This window comes from Myxine glutinosa, chromosome 2 (genome assembly GCF_964187855.1).
Source record: "Myxine glutinosa chromosome 2, kmMyxGlut1.1, whole genome shotgun sequence".
Taxonomy (NCBI): domain Eukaryota; kingdom Metazoa; phylum Chordata; class Myxini; order Myxiniformes; family Myxinidae; genus Myxine; species Myxine glutinosa.
The window spans coordinates 151431146-151453564 of NC_136262.1; the positions used below are offsets into that span (position 1 = coordinate 151431146).

The following is a 22419-nucleotide window of genomic DNA, read 5'->3' on the forward strand; positions in this document are numbered from 1 at the left end:
AAAATGCTGACGTCATCGATCACGTGGTTCGGCCGCCATATTTGTTTTAACACAAAAGCCTTAAAAACCACTGAAATACATCCTGGTGAGGGTTTGCAATCTCTGATTGCTCTTTTTCTTGTTTAGAAATGTGTTTACATGCTGGAGAATTTCATCGTTATTGTGCGGAAAATTTTTTTTTTGATTTGTGCTGCATTAAACATGAGCAGTCCCCCATCCACTCCCCCTCCCCTATCCCCCTTTCGGGTTGTATTATATGGGTACAGAAGGGAAATTTTATGGGTACAGAAGGGAAATTTGAAATGGAGTACAATCTTATCTGAAGCTAATTTAGTGACTAAATTGATGTAACGGTAATTTCTGGTTCTAAAGTGTTTTGCCAAAGAGTAGACAAGAGCACCTTTATAAACTATATTCTACTGCTGATTTACAAATGCTGTAGTACAAACTTTATAGACGTGATCATGTTGTCATAGTACTGTACATACTTTATAGACAATCTAACATTGTAAATAGTATGTACTTCATAGAAATATGTGTGTGTTGTTGACTTGTTGCTGTCGATTAGCCCCGTGCCTGTCCTGCATGATCAGCGCAGCGGCATGACGACAGCCGATCGACCACTGATCTCCATAACTGCATTGGAGGCTCAACGCTGAACTATTGTGTCGCCACCGGAAGTGTACTGGCGGCCATATTGTTTCCCCCAATACACGCAATGAACGTCTGACATGAATTCCATCGTGACGGAATCACCATGTGCACTCTAATTTTGAACATATAAGGTAATTATCTTGAATGCTAAGAAGAGCAGAGAGAATTCAATTATATGTATTGAACCAGAACTGTCACATGGCTACAGACGAGTATTACTCTCAGTGAGGCAGACCAGGTAATGTGACGGAATCACACGTGGGTGACGATTTTCATGGAATTCATCCTGAACACAAGTGGAAAGCCGTCGCTGATCTTCTGAATTGAATTAATTGTTTTCACGAATACTCCGATTTCATGCTGATTTAATTGCCAACAATACTGTACTTTAAAGCAAAATGCAGTCGTGTGCCTCATACAGGTGTACAAAAGGTGATGAATGCGGATGAAGAGAGACATGAGTGACTTTCAATCGGTAAGGCTGTAAATACTGTTACTGTGTGTTGCTGAAAAATGAAAGAAACTATCAGCTGTTGGGACAGAAGACAAATGTCTTACTAGAATGGTTTATTAAATTGGAGATGCATAGCCTGGTACTTCGGAAGCAGTTTGTTACTATAACTTGATGTAATTGTTCACAAGTGGTGAAAGTCTACGACTGAATGTTCGTTCTTTTTATTACCTAAAGGCATCAATGTGTGTGCCGGCCCTTGGATGGACGTTAAACTAGGCAACCCGTCTGACATTAGTCGATGGATGTTAAATATCCCATGAGCCCTTCATGAGGAGTGGGCGAGCTATCACCGGCATCCTGAACAAATTACAAATTCCTGCTCTCACCTAAAGTGGGCATTGTATCAGTGACAGAGCTGCACCCTCAGCAAATGATGCTACCAGCAACCATGTGTTGCATACGAAAGAAGAAGTAAATAAGCCTGTGCAATTACTGCAGAGAAAATGATTTTTAATGAAAATAAATCTGAAAAATTGCAGTGCCAGATTTCATCTCCATGGCCTGAGAGGCTCTTGCAGAGTTTCTTCTTCTTCTTCACACAATAACACCTTCTAGCTTCCAGACCGTATATCCAATCATCTTGAAATTTTGCACACTTGTTCCACTTCATGACTTCTATTTTATTATAAAGTTTCACTTCGATCAATGAAGCGTTTCAAGAGATATAATTTTTTAAAATATTTTCTTTCAATTATTTATTGCTGCCAATCCATGTGAGCTGTCACAAATTCCAAAAGGGCATTTTAGCAGGTCGACATGGGGAACATAATTGTGAAGTTTACATTTGATGTGATCAAAAATGAGGGAGTGGCTAGGTTTTAAAGGCTATGCTTCAAAACGTCATAGCTCCTAAACCATGTGACTTATGACATCATGCTCGCTGAACTTTTTGTTTGTCATGGGTATGCGATTGTGCAAGTTTGGCTTCGATCTGTTCAGTTGTTTCGGAGAAAATGGGTTTTTAGTGGTTTTTCAGGCTTTTCATTTTAAGCAGTATGGCGGCCGAACCACAATGCCATACGACATCATTGTAAAAAAATTTTTGCATCATTTTATACCAAGATGAATACTCATGAAATTTCATCCTGATCGGATGAAGTTTTTTTTTTTACTTGTCGAATTATGACGTCATAATGGAGGCACCTATGACCATCATTCGCATATGTTATTCTGCATGGAGAGTTCTTTACAATGAGGCATCTCAATTTTTTCTACACCGCTTGTGGAGATAGAGGTGCAAATTTTTTCGGTTTTTCCAAGATAGCGCCTCTACCACGTAACGTATGACATCATATTACCATAATAAGAATCCACTGGCGGAGGCACTCCTATGTTGAAAGTTTTTCTGTCAATTGGTCCAACTATTGCAGAGAAAATGATTTTTAAAGGAAATAAATCCATAAAGGGCAGTGGCACAATCAGTTAGATGGCCTGAGAGAAAAAAGTGTTTCCTTGTAATTAAAGGCACACTGAAAAGTCACATGGCTTGAGAAGATAAAATGTAGAGTTTCTTCTTCTTTAAACAATAACAACTTCTAGCTTCCAGACCGTACAAGCAATCATGTTGATATTTTAAAACGTATTCCCCTTGATGAGAGCTGCAATACATTAAAGTTTCAAGTCGATCAATGCAACGGTTCAAGAGATAGAAGCTTTTAAAGATTTTTGTTCAATTATTTATTGCGGCCAACCCATGTGCCTTATCGCAACTTCCCAAGTAACCTTTTAACTTCTCCACATGGGGAACATTTGTAGAAAGTTTCCACTCGATATCTTCAAAAATGAGGGAGGAGATAGGTTTTAAAGTTTATGCTTAAAAACGTTATAACTCCAAAACCATGTGACGTATGACATCATCACCCAGGAACTTTTTGTTCGTCATCAGTATGCGATTATGCATGCAAAGTTGGGCTCCATCTGTTCAGCCTTTGCGGAAAAAGGGGTTTTATTGTTTTTCACGAAAAAACAATGTGGCGGCCGAACCATGTGACGTATGACGTCGAAATGTTTTGCAATCTGATTTTTTTTTCACTTAGGTCATGTAAAAAAAAATCATATTCGTGTCATCAAGGGTTCTACTTGTCAAATTCTAACCTCGTAACATTAGCACTTTTGATATCCTAAATAAACATATTGTCGTGTGACGACCCTGTGTGGTGAATACCGCTGGGTGACACAGATGACCAAACAAGCTTTAAACTCCAAGGCATTCAATCAAATGTCGGATCTTCGTTACTCGCGAGGGAAAGGGGGATGACGAACTTACCTGGACAGCTCCACCCGACGTCCTCGACCCTGCAATAAATCAACTCAAACCGACACGGAATTAAAATGTACAAAAATACAAACTAAAGGAAATGCCGGTAGCAAAGAAAACACGACAAAACTATATTCCTAATTGGAGAGCTCCCATACAGACCCGAATACAGACAAAGGATAAAATAACAGGAAAATAAATACTTTTCTCCAATCTTTTGGTGTTTATCTTCAATCGGTGCGATTTGGAAAATAAAAAGGTGTGATTTGTGGCACTTATCTCCAATCGGCTGGTATATCTCGTCAGAAATCGTCAAAGATCGTCTGAGGCCTTGACGGGAAACGCACGTTTGTTGGCACGAACTAGGCCTCACTGCGCATCTGCTCACTCCTGGCCTCGCCGAGAGCGCAGCCAGCAGGCAGCGCCCGTCCGCTCGTCGTTCTTGCTTGGGAAACCGCAGTCCTCAGTCGGAGCTCTTCCACCTCAAGACCATTAGCAAGATGTCCTCCTCATGACTGTTCGCGATGAAGCTTCCTTGCGCAAGAGCAATAGCAACCATTTGTTATGGATCAAGAAGGAGAAGGCAAGATGTCGGCACACGACCGTTCACCACCAGATCCCAAAACAAGCAGGAGCGAGAGGGGACGTCGATGCTGAGAGAGAGAGAGAGCTTTTTGGCGACCGTCCACCAACAAATTCTGGACCCAAGAGAGAAAATGTCCGCCTCTCCAATTGTTTTGTCCTTGAGGCTCTGACGTCATCCCACGACGTCTCCGTGTCCGCTCCTTTCAGCGAGTCCCATCTTACCAGTCTCTGTGCAAATCAAATCCCTGCCAATCACTGCTCTTTGAGGCGTGGCTTCACAGAGCTTTTGTGCCTCTGTGCTCACCAAGTCGGTGTTATCTATGGTTGTGTTCGATGCCTGGTTTCCGGTTGGTTTTTAATTAGTGTGGTTAATGGCCGATTTCTTACTAGGTGTCTGTAGTGCAGTGTCATAAGGAACACAGGAAAAGATTACAGAGGCAATTACATACAGGGGATTAATTACCCACAATCCCTCTCTAATTAACAAACCCACCCCTTTCATGGGGACGAAGATACACTTACACGACATCCGGTCTACACAAATTTTCTACTTATGATACATCGAGGTTTCTTCTTGTTCATGACAGTCGGAGCACACTAATCTATACAATTCTACTTGGAGTAAGCTATTGCCTAACCCCTACAAACGTAACAATATTTTTTGGTCCCAATGAAGAGTTCTTTAGAATGAGCCATGACTCAATTTTTTCAATTAAGCCGTTTCAGAGATATAGAGGGGAAATGTTGAAGGTTTTTTCCAAGATGGCACCCATACCACGTGACTTATGACGTCATAATTAGCAGTTAAACATTCTACATGTCTAGCCAATCGCTTGGTGAAAAATCTGTGTCAATCGGACCAACCATTGCTGAGAACATTAATTTCATAGTTTTCGGACATGAAAAACATGGGTGGAAGAATAAGGAGAAGAATAAACTATTGTAAAAACAACAGGTATTCTTCTAGATTGACGTTCCGCAACCTATGGGTCGCGACCCAATGTTTGGGTCGCGAAGGATTTGCAATGGGTCGCACGATCGTTTCAGAAATCGCGGGAAAAAAACTTTATCGACGATTTACTTCTCCCGACTGAACAGAATAGAGATCAAACGAACGCTGACACAAACTTTAAAGTGTGGACTCTTCTACCACGCTGCACCGATGTACCGTGATGTACCGCGCGTGCAGCCGTGCATCCGGTCAGTCAGATCATACGTTTAGTTTCCGACACACAAATGTCCATTGCTTTTCATTCGAAAGATTGAGTTTGTGAGCGTAAGGTACTCACCATGGCTAGAAAGTATCAGCCTGTGTTCCTGAACTATGTGTTCACCTTGAATATCGATAAGCACAATGTTCATCGACCACAGTGTGTGATATGCCTTGACGTGTTGGCCAACGAGTCCCTCAGGCCCCAAAAGCTGAAACGGCACCTCGAGAAGAAACATGGAGATCATGTCAACAAGTCGCGGGAGTTTTTTCTCCAGAAAGAACACGAGATGAACAACAGCAAGTCAGTAATGAGTTCGGCTGTTTTCCCGTCGAATGGACTGACCAAAGCCAGCTACCTGGTGGCGGAGAAGATAGCCAAAGAAAAGAAACCGTACACTATTGCGGGTAAGTTTTTTGGTTTTTTTCGTAAAAGTATTTCACTGCATTGGCGGTTTGTAGGTTCATAAAGTAATACATGGTGCTGTAAGTATAGTTAAATTTAGTTTTTCATTTCGTCTTTAGAATATTGATGTGTCGGGTTCTTGCTTACTATTACTCGTGCCATGTATACGTTGGTATATCACAACTTCGAAAGTTTTATTGTTTGTTGCAATACAGCCATTCTTAAACTTTGCCTCTTTTTTAAAAGTACGTACGGCAATCACATCGTACATATTGAATCTTTATAATGCCTTGGAACAGCGGTTCTTAACCTGGGGGTCGTGACGTACGTGCATACATGAACAAAATACTGTGTGTGGTATGTACCTTTGTTAGGTTCCTAAAAATGGGCTCAACAAATTGATATGTTATTTATGACCCCTTCATGACCCCCGGAAAACCCCAAACGACCCCCAGGTTACGAACCGCTGCCTTGGAACAAAATCAAGATTAAAGATAAAGTGAAAGAAATGTTCATGTGTTATTAGTCCCCTACCGGTGTACACCGGAGGGGACTATAGGTTTGCACGCCGTCCCTCAGTCTGTCAGTCTGTCAGTCTGTCAGTCCGTCAGTCCGTCACGCAAAGAACAGTTTTCCGGACTTTTTTTCGAAACTCTTAATGCTAATGATTTCAAACTTGGCACATCGTTTCCTCATGATAAGTTACAGATCAAATTCGAACTTCACGACGTTTCGATCATTTTTGACAAAGTTATGGCACTTTGAACTTTGGGAATTCTGATAATTCTGATGACTCAGTGCTCAGTGCCATTTTAAGTTTTAATTTCCTTTAAAAAATATTTTCTCTGCAATAATAGGACCGATTGAGGTAAAATTTTCACCATAGGAGGGACTCGGTCTGTAGAATATTTCAATGCTAATTATGACGTCACAGGTCACTGGTTCGGGCGCCATATTGTTTTTCGTGAAAACCCCTTTTTCTCTGCAACGGCTGAACAGATCGAGGCCAAACTTTGCAGGCAGAATCGCATACCCATGACGAACAAAAAAGTCAGCGAGCATGACGTCATGCGTCACATGGTTTCAGAGTTATGACGTTTTTAAGCATGAACCTTTAAAACCGAGCCCCTCCCTCATTTTTGATCCAATCGAGGGGAAACTTCACAGATCTGTTCCGCATGTCAGTCTACTAAAATGTCCTTTTGGAATTTGCGATAGCTCACGTGGTTTGGCAGATATAGTTAATTAAACGAAAATATTTTAAAAATGGATATCTCTTGATTCGCTTTATTGATCGACGTGAAAGTTCATACTATAGTAGAAGTCATGAAGAGTAACAAGTGTGCAAAATTTCAAGATGAGTGGATGTACGGTCTGGAAGCTAGAAGTTGTTATTGCGTGAAGAAGAAGAGGCGTCAAGTGTGCGGATTTAATTATTTATCACATGTACAGACTGAAAGCATCGTTGGACACGATCTGTCGCGGTCATTTTAACCTCAAATAAAATTCTAATTTAAGATTGTCAATAGCTGAGGTATATTAACAAACGAATAAAACAGATTTGGTCAAATTCTGACTTTTTTAACTCGATCGCATTTGACAGAGTTGTGACAAGCTGAGGAAGAAGAAACCTCGCATTGGCTTCTCCAATGTGCCATAAAAAAATGGATATCTCTTGAATCGCTAGTACCTCAGACCGTAAGTTGGTAATAATTTATATAATTGACACAGTGCAATACGGGCAGGCCGCTCCACGGAGCGATCTTGCGGGCTTATCAACGAGGCGAGGCGTGACACACGTGTCTCAGCATACCTCAGATCAAGTTTGAAAACCAGCATCAACCGTGCATAAATTTGCATATTCGATCATTTTTGACAAAGTTATGGCACTTTGAACTTTGGTAGGGGACATGTATTGCAGCGCAATACTCAGAATGCTTGTTTATCTTGTATTGCAGAGCAACTCATCCTGCCATGCGCCAAGGCGATGTGCAGAGAAGTGCTCGGAGAGACGGCGGCTTCCAAGATAAGCACCAATCCGCTTTCTGCCGACACGATTCGCCGACGGATAATAGACATGGGCGAAGACATCGAGCACCAGCTGTACGCAAACCTAGAGGCCAACAAGTTCGTCGTCCAGTTGGACGAGTCGATGGACGTCGCACAGAAGGCGTTGATCCTCATCTTTGTTCGTTATCGGCATGGCGATGATTTTATGGAGGATCTTCTGGCATGTGACGATCTGCAGACCAAGACCACGGCCGGAGAAATATTCGCAGTCGTCAACAAACGCATCGCAGTCGTCAACAACTTCAAAGCCGAATCGATGATCTCGGAGCCAAGATATGCAAAGTCAACCATCGCACTGATGTCAACAATCCACATCTACAATGTTGCTCACGGAACATTTGAATTCGGCTTGTAAGTTTCACTTTCGGGTCTAATCGGTGAAAGTTGTTTATTTAATGTTGTTCATGATAACGGAACATTGAACCTGGATATAAGTTCAGGTGCATATCGGGTTTTTTCAGTGAAAGTTGTTCTTGTTTTGTTTATCAGTTCATGTTACATTTTAAGTTCATCATCTATTCACGATGAAGATTAAAATAAAGTTCAAACACCTTATCTTGGCGTGTCACTCTAATAATTAAAGTTTTATTCTATTTCACAAAAGATACACCGCCAATGAATGTTCTGAGATTCATCTTCATCATCTTCTTCATCTTCATAATCGTCTTCATTAAATCTTCATCCGGATTCATCTCTTCCGAAGCTGCTGACAAGGCAGGGAGTTTACGGCTGATTGGCTGACAATAATATCAAGTGGGCGGAGTCTGTGATCAAAGTCGCTGCTCATTCTCAAGGGGGCGTGGTCTCTCGCTCTCTCTATCATGGTCGTGGAGATCCGTACAAAATAACAACAAAATAAGGACAGTGTTTGGGATGATTGTCGTCACTTTGCTTTATTGTTCAATTACGAATTGTACTGCTGTACAAAGATGATGAACCGAACCCTCAGCAATATATTAACGTCATAAGCAATCGATATTTCCGTGACGGTTTGTGGGGGGGGGGGGGGGGGCTCCATGGGTCGCGACGGATGCCTGGGTCTTTTATTGGGTCCTGGGCTAAAAAGGTTGCGGAACGCAGCTCCAGATTGTATGTAGAGGAAACCTAATAAGACTGACAAATGAGCACTTTTGGATCTCTCTCATTTTTCGAGTTCAGCGATGATGTCCCAAAGCTTAATCAGTGTTATTGGATGGGAAATTCACCTCAAATGACTGGCAGGTAACTTATAGGTTTATAGATTTTATCTTAGTAGATATTTTTGAGGATTTATGTTTTATTGAGCCACTGGTGTGTCCGGACCATCGATACCGACTTCTTGGTAAATCGTTTTTCATGTCCGCACTTTAGTGCATTACTCCACAGCTCACTTCTGTCATGCTCAAGGCCCATACCTCTTTGGGTTGAAAAGTGCTGAGAGGATGTCTTCCTGATTGCTTGTGATGTTCTTTTGTATCTTGTATAAGTAAAAGGTTGGTGTCTGTTTTGTTTCCGATCTCATTGCTTTGCGCATCATCACCAAGCTGCATTTTCCATCTGCTAGCATTATTTGGTGGATGTTAAAGATCCCATGGTGTCCGTCGTGAAGAGTACGCAAGCTATTGGCAGCGCCCTGGCCAAATTCCTGCTAAACCCTACAGGGGGCACTGCGTCAGTGACAGAGCAGCCACGAACCCTCAGCAATGATGCAAAGCAACAGCGATGCACTGCACACAAAATGAAAATGGATGAACCAAACTTGTAGGCACATTAACGATGTCTTTCAATTCTGCTTCCGACATCTAAATTTACTTCCAACTCCTCCATTTTTTCCATTGGGCCCTATGACAAGTACACTTTTTCGCAAAGTGTTTGCCATGTCAGATAATGTCACGTATGTTCCAGAGGGTGTCGCTTTAAGCCCAATCATCATGGGATTGTTGTCTGCATTTATGCTGCTCTTCATCTGATTGTTGGTGCTGTTGTTGTTCTGTGGCCCTCCCGCTGTATCAAATCCCATATAATCCCAAAACCCCCCTATTTGACAGATAGATCTGCCAGGTTTTATACAGCCACACTGTTTATGCTGCAGTAGTTCTTTATTTGTTGTTTATAACATTCACGAAGGAAAATCCAATGAATTGTATCATTATTATTTTTTCAACTTCTTCTCATCCATCTCACTTTCATGTCTCCCTTTGTATATTCCATGCAATTACTGTCATGCAAGCAAGAAAAGAGGGGAGGTGTGGGGGTCGCCAAGCAGTGCTGTGAAACAACAGGAAAACCGGCAAACATCTTCACGTAGGATTCTCAGAGGTATAATGGAGTCTGTGAGTAGGTCAAACGAATCTCTTCACCTTCGAGGAGTTTCCTGTACAAATAACCAGAACACGTGTTTAAAAATATGGCTTGTGTCATGGCAAACAGGTATTGCATAACGCTTGACCGTTGCAGAACATCTGGCAGTTTAACCTTTCGCAAGATATTTTACAAATAGGAGTGAAATGTTTTAAAGTTGAGGTGGATATGAGTGAGAAAAGGAGGGGATGGGGAAGGGTAGTTCATTATATATATATACAAACATACAAATATATGTATTTAACAAGGTTATATCTCAATGCAACAATTCTACCTTCATCTTCATTGTTTAACATACGTCATATATATGCATATGTATATATTTTGATTTGCATGACGTCAGTGTAATTTTCATCGTGTCAGTGTTCTCTTTTCGTTAAAATTATTATTAATGACTCCAAACCTCCTAACTAATGTTCGTGTGGCAGATGACACTTGTTTACCAACAAGTCGTGCAGCATTTAGGGTGTTCCATCTGTATTTATTTATAAATGAGCTTAGTATGGTCACGAATAAAGAATTTGGCAGTATGTTGTCCTGATGAGCTCAAACACGAGTAAAGTCTGGATCGACATCTCTGCTTTCATTTATTTGTGATCATGGGGGCTTTAAATCTCAGTCCGCAAAGACTTGAGTGCTACACTGACACCTCCGAGTTTGGAGGTGATGTGTCAGCTAATTTATGCACATGTTTGACGTCAGCATCATGCCATAGGGTCAGTGTGCTCCTTTCATAAATATAAAAAAAAGAATTATATATATATATATATACATATATATATATATATACACACTAGACTTCTTGTTGCAGTGTTGCTTGCAAAATGATTTGAAAGATCTTTTAATGGCAAAAAAAATTTAAACAAAATATTTGAAGTACTTCATACATACGTCCAGTTTCTGATATATATATATATATATATACTTATTTACTGTATGTTCACTTCGTTATACCTCTTTTTGGTGTGCCAGGCTATTCTAAGAAACTTTTGTATGATGCTTTTGCTTTTGCATATAATACCCCACCCCACGTAAGTGGCACTAAAATAACAAACATTGAACAAGAGCCATTCCATGTTTTGAGCCCCCAATGACACTCTTTGAGACTCATGACTTGTAGCTCGTTATACATTAAGTGTGAAACTCGAATTTGCAGCTACCGCAGCTTTCCTCGTCAACAGGTGGTCCATATTATGTGATTCGTCTTCACAATTTCTATCGTGAAATTGATTGCTTATTCATAAATTGTAATCCCAGCCCCTTATTACTTTTATAATGCACTTTTTATGTGATGTACTACTATCTATTTATCTATCTATCTATGGCGTCGACAGCGACTGCTGCTCCCAGTCCTGCCACCTGTTCCCTAATGATGATCTGTCACCACAGATTTCGATCTTGAGTCAATGTTTGTGCCTCCGCCAGTGACGCTATTTGTCTGGCACTGCAATCTACCTTGATGCAGTCCATCAACCTTTTTGGTGGCTTTCCTCTTGGTCTGCTGCCATGTACTAAAAATAATTTGTACTACAAAACTTTCTTTTTCATTCGAATGAGGTCTGTCTGTCATCCTCTGTCTGCAGCCTTATCGGTTTATATGAAACTAGAAAAATGAATGAATGATCGTTTTAGGGCCATTTTCCCCGCTAGAGCGGGGGTTAGCCTTGCGGGCCCCATGACAATCATGGTTCCCTGTTTGAGGCAATGTTTTTATGGCCGGATGCCCTTCCTGGCGCCAGCCCTTGGTCGCGCTCTTGCGATGTGCGGGGATGCGGTGTGCCTGTTCTGGGCTGGGGTACACGCTGGGATCATTCATCCCAGCAAGCTGGTGCTCAATTTGCCGACCTCAGGGGGATGGCAGGCTGAGTCAACCCCCTGGCGTTGGTTCAGCGATCCGACCAGGATTCGAACCCAGGATCCTAGGTATCCTGTGGGATCCCAAGCCGGCACCCTAACCGCTTAGCCAACGCCAGGCTTATGCATCTATATTCTATGAAACTAAAAGAAATCATGTAAAGATAGATTAATGGCGTCCTGTTAAAAAAAATTAATCTCAGGTAGCAAGCTTTATTGCATGTCCTCTAGTCATTCATTTATATCCCAAATAAATAAAGTCTTGTTGACACATTATTACCCATCAAGCATACCTGTAAGCGGCAATCTCAATATCCAATGCCATTTTCACATTGAGCAAGTCCTGGTACTCCTTGAGGTATCGAGTCATTTCCTTTTTGGCATCATTGATGTTTTCTTCCACTTCACTGATTTTGTCCTGCGGTATAAAGAATAGCAAACATATACATAAAACCTAACGTGTACAGGTGTTTTTTGAAAGATACATGAAAAGAAAGCTAACCCTTTAATAAATATGTCTTGTAATTGTTAGCAGCTCGTTTTTATTTCTACAATTGTGTCCGTATCCCATGCTTTACATTCATTTGCTCAATATCGTCCACAAATTCAATTACTAGCTATTTTTATTTTATTCAATATTATCAATGTTTAATTATTCATACAATTACTCTTTTTTTTGCTGAACACACCATCTAGCTCCTCTTAAATGATATTCAAATTAATGTACAATACCATGTCCGATACAGAGCGTCGGTTCTGGGGAAGCAGTATCTTGGCTCGGATTTAAATCCTGGATGGGTCGCCACTCCGACACTCTGATATTGAAGCTACAGAATACTTTATGCTTATAACTACCCATTATTTGGCTGTTGTATGAAGCCCAAAAGACTACATGTAATCAATAATTATATATATATATATATATATATATATATATATATACGTATATATGCAAAACACATATAATTAATTTTCACGTGATTATAGAAGAAAAGGAGAACAACACTTGGTAGAGAACGTACCTCCACCATTCTGGACAGTTTATGTTTTGTATCCCACTTATAGGCCGGATCTAGATCCAGACCTTAACCAAAAATCTAATCGCTTGTTCTTGTCACTTACCCAACTCATTCACCTAGTTTTGCCATAAGTCGTCCACAACTTTTTGAAATATCATGCTATGTATCGTTTTTGGCCCCATCTCTCAATGGTGAAGAATCACTTAAAAAATTATCGGACCCAGATTCATATCTTCTCCAAATTGAGTCAATATTTGCTTGTCACACATCCAACCTGTCCACCAAGTTTCGTCTGAATCTGTCCACAACTTTTTAATATATCCTGTTCACAGCCAAACAGACAGACAGACAAACAGCAGCCAAACATGGGTGAAAGCATAACCTCCATCCACCTTTCGGTGGTGGAGGTAACATGACTGAGCATCAAACGTTGTACAGCCTTGCCGGTGTATATAGATTACAGTAGATCTAAAAATGAATGATCTATATGAAAGTAGATCGGCATGTGGGTACACGCATGCACATACATGCTTCAACATGCAGATCTACCTTAATATAGATTGTTTACTCCTCCCATTGGGTACGGGTGAAGCGAATGTTTCATGAATGGTGCACCCTCTACTGGGCACACATCAGAATGGAGTTTTAAGATAAATTCGACACATTTGGGACGATGAACCTTTTTGCCAAACACTTCCAAAAAACCTACATACATGCTCGACTTCTGACAGCTGGGTTATTCAGCATTTCCCAGCATGAATTGATCGCTTGTTTGAGTTTATGAATCCACGTTTTTCAAACAGTGATGCATCAACGTGTCCTTTGTTTAATGTACACCAGTGTTACTCTGATAAAGCAATTGGACCCTGAAACGTTTAGGTGACCCCTGGGAAGGGTTGCGGACAAGTGGAGATATGAAACTGGAATTTGATCAATGTACCAGTACACAGTGGCCTACTTTTTTGTTTTTTTCTCGAAAAATAAATATTTAAATAGATTGACTTTGACAGAGTCATACCAAAGACGTTAAAATGGTTTGTGCTGTTTCTTCGCTTGATCAACATTTAAAAGGGATAGAACATGGACACACAACCATTGCACAGGCTTGATGGGGATAATGGCCTCCTCCTGCGTTGAGGTTTGTTGCAAAGGAACCCCTATTATTATGGTTACAAGCAGAAAATCCCATTAAAATAACGGGTGACCCTTCTGTATTTTCATACTGTTCAGCCTTGAGCACTACGCTATCTACAGAGATTTCGTCGAGTTTTGGTGAAAAATACTAAGATGTTTATAATTGGGTCATGCCCTTAAAATTAGGTCAACATCAAAACTATGTCAACCCTACATACTTTGTACTCCCATTACTGATGCAAAATTTCATTTCAAAAGTCCTTGCACATTGGCAGAAAAAACAAGGGAGAAAAACCTAAATGGTGGTTTCGTACTCCGAGAGGTGTAAGACCTTGACCTTTAACCTGGAGGGGTATGATGTAAATTAAGCTTAAATGCGCCTTTCACTATGCTATCTAGAGAAGGCAATTTTGTTCTTATCAGAGAAACCTTGGTCGAGTTTTGGTGAAAATGCTAAATGTGTATAATTGGGTCATGACCTTAAAATTAGGTCAAGATCAAAAACTATGTCAACTCTACATACATTGTACTCCCATTACTGATGCAAAATTTCATTGCAAAAGTCCTTGGACATTGGCAGAAAAAACAAGGGGGAAAGAAACCTAAATGGTGGTTTCGTACTCCGAGAGGTGTAAGATCTTGACCTTTAACCTGGAGGGGTATGATGTAAATTAAGATTAAATGCGCCTTAACCTATGCTATCTAGAGAAGGCAATTCTGTTCTTATCAGACAAACCTTGGTCAAGTTTTGGTTAAAAATACGAAATGTGTATAATTGGGTCATGACCTCATAATTAGGTCAAGATCAAAAACTATGTCAACCCTACATAGTTTGTACTCCCATTACTGATGCAAAATTTCATTCCAAAAGTCCTTGGACATTGGCAGAAAAAAAAGGGGGGAAAGAAACCTAAATGGTGGTTTCGTACTCCGAGAGGTGTAAGATCTTGACCTTTAATCTGGAGGGGTATGATGTAAATGAAGCTTAAATGCGCCTTACCCTATGCTATCTAGAGAAGGCAATATTGTTCTTATCGGATAAACCTTAGTCGAGTTTTGGTGAGAAATGTTAAAATATCTATAATTAGGTCATGACCTCAAAAGTAGGTCAAGGTCAAAATGCATTGTCAACCCCATGTACTTTCTTTTCCCATTGTTGATGTAAAATGTCATTCAGAAAGTCCCAGCCGGCTCAGGTTGGAAATTGTGGCAGTGAAGGTAGAAAATCAAAGGCAAAACCTAAATGGTGGTTTAGCCATTAACAATTGGGTGCACAAATTGTATGTAGATAGAAACCCTACAACAGGTATCAGCCTCCCCCTATCGGCCGATCCTATAGGAGGAGGCGGCTTAATAAGGATATTTGATACAGCAGACCCCGTGCATCGCCTTACGTGATGTTTGCACATCTCCTCGCTATGCTTGTCTTCGTGGTCCTTGATTTGCCGGAGCATGGAATCGTTGATGTTCTTCATGGCCTCGATCTCCGATCCACGTGACTGGATGAGGCGCCTGTACTCGGAACCCTCCTCGCGGATGGACCGTGCGGTCTCCGTGCTCTTCGCCGCCGTTTCGGTGACCACCTGCACCTTGGTTCGATACCAATCTTCGGCCACCTGCATGTTCTTGGCCGCCAGCTTCTCGTACTGCGAACGGATATCCTGCAGCGCTATGGACAGATCGGGTCGCGTCGTCTGATCCGTTTCCACTGTTACTGTCGCCGAGCGGATCTGCGGCACTAACTCCGAGATCTCGGCGTCGTGCAGGCGCTTGAGGAACGCTATTTCGTCGAGCAGCAAACAGATCTTGCGGTCCAGCTCGGCGTTCAGCAGAGCGGTGTGCTCCGTTTCTTCACGGGCTTTCTGCACGGTCGCTTCGGTGTTCTCCCTCTGGTGGGTCTCCTCCTCGAGCTTGGCTTCCAGCTGCTCCTGCAACGAACGCAATTGATCTCGTCCCGCTTCGAGCCGCATCTTGTCCGCCTGCTCTTCGTCCGCCTGTGCGCGCAGTTCTCGCAATTCGCGCTCGAAGATGTCTCGCAGACGCGAGGGCTCCGTCTCGTGCTTCCGCAGCACCATGAGTTCTGCTTCCAGGAGCTTGTTCTGCTGCTCGAGCTGGTGCACGCGGTCGATGAAACCCGCGAAGCGGTCGTTCAGACCCCGAAGGTCTTCGCGCTCTCGGTCGCGCAGCGACAGCAATTCGCTGTTGAGCGTGTTCGCCTGGGAGAAGTCGAAGGTGTCCACGGCAGCGGGCATGGAGAACAGGCCGCTCTGGCTGCTGAATCGCAACGGCGCCGGGGAAACTCGTCGCGATGGCTGCGAACGATACGAGCTGCTGAAGCTCACGACGGAGCGACGGTCACTGAACGCGGACATGGCGACGGTTGTTATGGGAAGGACCTCGGATGTAGATCAGTAATGGCGATGAGTGATAAGCAAACGTAGGATGCTCGAAGGAGAGAAAAGAAAATCTAGAGAGCAGGGTCGAGGATGGAGCAATGCAAAGCGTAGCTCATTATTTATACTCCCGACATGGCCGAATGATTTGGGCGGTGCCTCCAATTGCTGTGCTTGCAAAGGCCCTGCGTGATCCTGAGGATGGAGGGAGCCCCAGAGGTCTGATGTGGTTGGAGGAATAGTAATTGGCAATCCGGGGGCTTGTGCTCCGAACCCCAGCTTGTTCCATGCGCGTTCACTGCAACATGCCGCATTGCACTCACTGCAGGGTGTGGTGCATTCGCTTCGATCGATCGTTTTCTCCATCAACCACCTTTGTTCTACTTTCATGGCTCAGCGCACGTCGCAACCCCATGGCATCTGGGCTCGAATGCGCATGGACACCAGAATTCGCATTTTCTGAGAGCGACCATCAAACCATGCATCCAAGGTCACGAATGAAGGTCAAAATCATAAAGGGCAAACCACAACTTTTGTGCTTAAAATTTAATTTGAATTTTTAAAAGTTACATTTTTATATTTTGTTGCGGATTAAAAAGAAACGTCTCTCAATGCAATGGGGAAAAGGGGGTTGTGGTGGTGGTGGTGGTGGGGGTAGTGGAGTGGGGGATCTTTCTCTTTTGGACCAGACTTGCTAATGAATCCCTGCTACTACCGCATTGCGGAAAACGACAATCATGGAAAACTGCAGCGTCTGGCAGAACAATTTCTCCATAATTTCCCATCAATAATGTACAATGTCCTTTTCCGAGACCACGTCCTGCAGCTCACAGAACATGACAGGTATACCATCACCAGACAGAACATGGTCACTGGAAGTCATCCATATTTGTTGGAATAGTGGACATGGCTTGGGAATATACTGTCTGAGTGAGCGGACACCTCTCCGATAGGTTTTTTAAAATCAACTGAAGATGATAAAGTTGTGTTAGCCACAATTGGGAAGCAAATTAAATCCGATGTCTTGGTCATTAACCCTTTGTCGGAGCAACACAAGTCCCTCTGTTTTCCCCGCAACAAAAAGCTAACGCCCCAACGTCAGCCCTATTTTCCTTCCTATGACGGTTAGTATACCCTTGTCAACTTTTACTTGATAAATCCTGTCGTTATGCTTTTCTATACTTATGTTACTGAGATATGCACGTTAATATGGCGATTAGGTACAACTACAAGTTGATATTTGCTACAGTTTACCTGTGACAGTATTATATGTATGACTTTGTGTGGAGTGGACCGAGGTGTGCGCGGTGTAAAAATTGTGAAAATAACGTCAGACATTGATTTTCGAGGCACATTCTGTTTTATTACCTTGGTCTGGGCAATAATGGCGATTATGATTTATTCCCCATCATCTCTACCGTATGCCCTTTCTCTTTGCTCATTCCAATCTCCTTTTATCCCCCCCCCCCCCCCCCCACTCTTTCCACATATCCCTATACCCTCCTGTCGCTCTCCTCCTCCCTTCACGTGTTTTTTTTTCTATTTTTAATTCAGTTTTCTTAATCTAATCTTTCTCCCTGCCACCTTCTGGCCCTCATTCGGAATGCATAATTTTGCGCATTGGGTGTGCCTAGAGATGCGAGAGGCAGAGAAAGGCACAGAAAGAGACAGATACACTTGGTTCTGATGTATGTCTCAACGATATCAAGTCGCTCGTCACTGCAAAACACAATGTACCATATTATATTTCTATACTTATACATTATACAATCACATACTCCATCCTTTGTGATGAAGATCCTAAAGGAACTGCGTGAAACGGCTTACCATAAGCATCAAATTCACTCGTTTGTTTGACCTTCATTTAGCAGTGAGTTTAGGACTTAAACCTGCAGCAACTAGGTCACCCTGTGGAGGAGCATTGCAATAATGGGCATTCAAATGTAGAGGAGCCTCACCTGCAGCAATTTCCTTTGAGTCTGTGCGTCTTTGCTGAGTGAATGGTGAGCTGCTGAAGTGAGCAGGTGAGGCGAAAGCCACCAACCAATACAGTCCTTTGGGCGTTCACCTCTATTTCCACCACTACCCTAAATATGATCGGTGACTGTCATGGACCTAGTATTAAGGACCAGGCCTGATACAACTAACTCTGTTACAAGGATAACGTGCTGCAGGTTCAATTCTAAATTTACTCAACTGATTAATCATGTGGAAGTTATCGACTCAACAATTCATGCGGAAATGAAATAAGGAACCACAATAAGGTTCCATGTCTCTGTCATTCCTGCACAAAAACACAAAATGTTCCTTGATAAATTGTTCTGCAGAAGATAGACTTGATATTCTTTGCACAATTTCAATTCACTCGGCACAGGGAAATTATTCAGGAAATAAAAAATTGTTATGTCCGCGTGGTCTTCAATGGCCGTCGCGCTGTCTGACAGGTATGGGGTGAAAAGGTCTCCGCATCTGTCGGAATAATTTGGCGCGACTTGGTATCTCCGACTGCAACAACTACGACGGGACGCCGGCATGATAGCTGGGCCAAGCTTGTCGACGTTCTGCGCTCGAGGCGTGTAAGTGCGGACCCAATCTACCCATTTACAGATTTATAAACCAATTTACTAAGCGCTATGGAGCCTACTTCCGGTGATCACACAAGATTTCATCAAAAGAGGGGAGTTATCAGGGACTACAGGGGCAAATGTATGGAGAACACGGCCGCTCAGCGGCGATGACAATCGATAATAAGTTGCACCCAAATAGTCCCAAAACCATCATGGCCTTAACACAAATGCCTTATTGCATCCATTTTGGGGATACGGTTCTCAGAAGGGAATTGACGAGACAAAAGAGAACCTGTGCTACTTCTTTCCCACTTACATGCATGGTCCAGCTCCCCACAATCTTGCTCTACCTCTACTCATACCTCAACCCAGTTGGCCGCGAAGGCCCCGTACGTGCGTGCAGTGGTTTTGTGTGGGGTTTGCCCTTGCTGCGTTCTGAGTGTCTTCCCTGTGGGACTCGTGAGCTCTCCTCGCCGAAGACCCACAAAGAACTCTTCTTTTTTTAATCACTCGCCATGTCTGCACTTTTATAGTCCCACCGGGCTCATCATGTCCTTGGCCCATCTCAGGTCCTTGCGCTGACACCCACGATCACCCGTGGACCGTGCCTATTGGGTATTAAGCCAGGGAAATTCAACATAGATACTGATACACGATGGAGAAGGTTCTAGAATGTAGGGAGGGAGAAAGGCGAGGCCTAGATAGACACTTGAGCAATTGGGCTGGATGGACTAAACACCTGCTCGACACGTTTTAGTATTTACAGGAATTACACCACGCACTAACATGTATGATGAAATAACTATTCTAATATAACTATACAACTATACGCCCTATACCAGATCCGTAACAATATATATATATATATATATATATATATATATATATATATATATATATATATATTGTTACGGTCCGCGGTTAAGGATGTTATGTTTGCCGAGCGGAGGCACCGCGACCTAACAGTTTCCCCGATTCACCCGATTCACCCGCACGTTGGCCGTATCGCGCCACAGCTATTCAATGAGGGAAAAGACAAAAACGACGGATGTGAAGAAAAGGAATAAGAAGACGAAAAAAGGTTGAAAATACTACTAAATTTATTTACTATTTACAGGGTCAAAATAACCAAGGAGAAGGAAAGATAAGAAAATAATTTACAGAAGCTTTTAGAGACACAGTGAAAATACTAGCTTATCTAACAGGCTTAACTTATTCCCAGGGACAAGACAAAAGACAGACTATGAACACACTTACACGGGGAATGATGATAGGAATGGCAGGTGGATGTTTTGAGGGAGAGGGAGGTCCAACGGGTCCTGCAGCACGATCGGCGCGTTGGGCAGCCGCCGTTCCTTCACGGCCCTGCTCCAAACTGCCGTCCAGGCCCCACGCTGCTGTGGCTGCAGTTTCGGTGGCTCAAGCTGCTGTGGATGCAACCGCCACTCTTGTCATGGACCTCTCTTTGTCATGGACCTCTCTTTGTCATGGACCTCTCTTTGTAATGGACCTCTCTTTGTCATGGACCTCTCTACGCAGCTTTGCTCTGACGACTTCCCCCTCATCACTCTTGCGCCCGCGCTTTTATAATGCCTCCGGCGATTAAGCCGCCGGCCTTCAGGACACGCCCATCGGTGTGCTCACCTCGGCCATGGTTGGTCGCGCGACCCTCTGGCTCCGCCCTTGATGACGACGGGCGGGCACGCCTTTCTTCGCCAACCCGAGCACATGTTCAATGGCGGCTTTGGAGGGGATGTAATTGCCAAATTGAGGCTTGGCCATGACGAAAGGGGAAATGGAGGTTTTTGGGAATGGGAATGAAGGGAATCTATCTATTTCACTTGGTGCAATGGAGTGTCATTTTAATGGAAGACAAGGCCTTACCCTAAAACACATAATAAAGATATAAGCTACTGAACAAGGGTTTTATAGTGTCCTTCAATGGATGCTTTATGGAATTAACTACCGGAACGCCCTTTGACCTTTACACAACACTGGAGGCAGGAGGGGCCAGACTAAAACAATAATAATAATAAAGCACACAATATAAAAACACAATCCTCATTTCCGCAACAATATATATATATATATATATATATATATATATATATATATATTGTTAGGAATTTGGGGGTAGAGTGATATATAGATCAGGTAGATCTGTGTAGGTATCATGCTCCGACTGTCGTGAAGAAGAAGAACCATCTCGATGTACATAAGCAGGGACCTGTCCAGCCCGGATGTCGGATTAAGTGTATCTTTGTGGTTATACGAGGATGGCCTTGTGCTAACTAGAGTAGGGATTATGCTAATTCCCCTGTTCGTGAGACCTGTGATCTATCCATTGTCCCATATGGCAACGCACACAGACACACACAGAGTAGTTAGGCCCATTAGCACACACACACTAATTGAATTCCCTCTTCCCACCCCCCCCCCCCCCCCACAACAAAACTCACCGGAAGCCAGTTTGTGGCACTGCTGATGGAACCGCAGACAGCTACATCACCAACTGGCATAGCAACACTCATCGCTCAGGCAGGCCGGGAGCCATGCCCAGAAGGATTCGTGATTGGTCAAGGTAGGGGCAAGAAGCTGGCCACTGATTGGTAGAAGGAAGACACGAGGCAGGACGAAGGCCACCGATTGGCAGAGTAAGGAAGGACTGGTGATTGGCTAGGGGTAGAGCAAAGAGCGACCCGCTGATTGGTAGGAGGAAGCGACGAACTGATTGGCCACTGACCGATGTCATGAGAGAGAAGTGGCACGGCCATTGGTGGAGAATTGAGCCTGTGATGTTGACCAGCAGGGATTGCCAGAGAGAGAGAGAGAGAGATGATGCAATGAGGGTTTGATAAAAAGTGAAGAGAGACCGACATTTTCCTTCTCGTTTTGGATCGCTTCGTGCCCGGACCTCTTCCCTCTGCTGCCTCGTGATTCCTCTCCCTCGACCTCTTGCTCCTTTCGCCACCTTTGCCCTCGAGCTCGTGCTCCTCTCGTCCACCTCTGCCCTCGACCTCTTGCTCCTGGTGCCTGTGTGCGATTGCTGTGGTGTGGGACGGACCGTGCAGCGAGGCCTGGTTTTGCGCCAGGGTCGGGCGGTTTTCCCGCCAACCGGGGCTGCGTCGGACTGCACGCTTTGGGCCTGGCGATTCCTGACACCCCAGCCGAGTTGAGATAAGTCCGCATGATAAAACACACAACGTTTCTTTTCATTTATTTTCCCTTCGTCTGTGTGCAGGTCTGGTGTGGGAGTGCTCCATTTTCGGAACATCATTTATTTAACCGGCGCGTTTCATTGTTCTCAGGTTCCGTAAAATGGGCCTGTTTATTTTTGTACATAAAATCCGGTTCGGTTGAGTTACTTTTCGAAGGGTGAAGACATCATCAAGGCCGTCCAGGTAATTTGGTATTCT

At 43.2% G+C, this 22419-nt stretch overlaps 2 protein-coding genes across 3 annotated transcripts in view; one reads left to right on the top strand and one right to left on the bottom strand.

Moving 5' to 3' along the window:
- The window catches only part of LOC137422552 (SCAN domain-containing protein 3-like), a 110149-nt gene extending 101900 nt beyond the window's left edge, over positions 1 to 8249 (top strand). Inside the window, exons 3-6 of one of the 2 annotated variants that reach the window (XM_078771829.1) lie at positions 569 to 785; positions 1076 to 1129; positions 5423 to 5628; positions 7585 to 8249. In XM_078771829.1, coding sequence (XP_078627955.1) covers positions 5511 to 5628; positions 7585 to 8051 — 585 coding nt within the window. In that variant the 5' untranslated portion in view covers positions 569 to 785; positions 1076 to 1129; positions 5423 to 5510 and the 3' untranslated portion in view covers positions 8052 to 8249. Of the gene's footprint in view, positions 1 to 568; positions 786 to 1075; positions 1130 to 5264; positions 5629 to 7584 lie in introns of those variants that run through there. The other variant, XM_078771828.1, reaches the window with a different exon arrangement.
- Positions 8250 to 9758: 1509 nt separating this feature from the next.
- Positions 9759 to 16757, bottom strand: LOC137422551 (neurofilament light polypeptide). The gene is made up of 3 exons (XM_068109278.2): positions 15438 to 16757; positions 12184 to 12308; positions 9759 to 10049 (listed from the first exon to the last, which is right to left on the bottom strand). Exons 1-3 carry the CDS (start codon positions 16413 to 16415, stop codon positions 9989 to 9991), a joined length of 1164 nt encoding a protein of 387 aa, XP_067965379.1. The 5' UTR covers positions 16416 to 16757; the 3' UTR covers positions 9759 to 9988.
- Positions 16758 to 22419: the final 5662 nt, after the last annotated feature.

Coding starts and splice junctions, on each gene's coding strand:
- LOC137422551 (XM_068109278.2), bottom strand. CDS start 16,415: ATGTCCGCGTTCAGTGACCGTCGCTCCGTCGTGAGCTTCAGCAGCTCG. Junction 12,309..15,437: donor AGGAGATGTGCAAACATCAC/GTAAGGCGATGC, acceptor TTTATACCGCAG/GACAAAATCAGTGAAGTGGA. Junction 10,050..12,183: donor ATTGAGATTGCCGCTTACAG/GTATGCTTGATG, acceptor TTATTTGTACAG/GAAACTCCTCGAAGGTGAAG.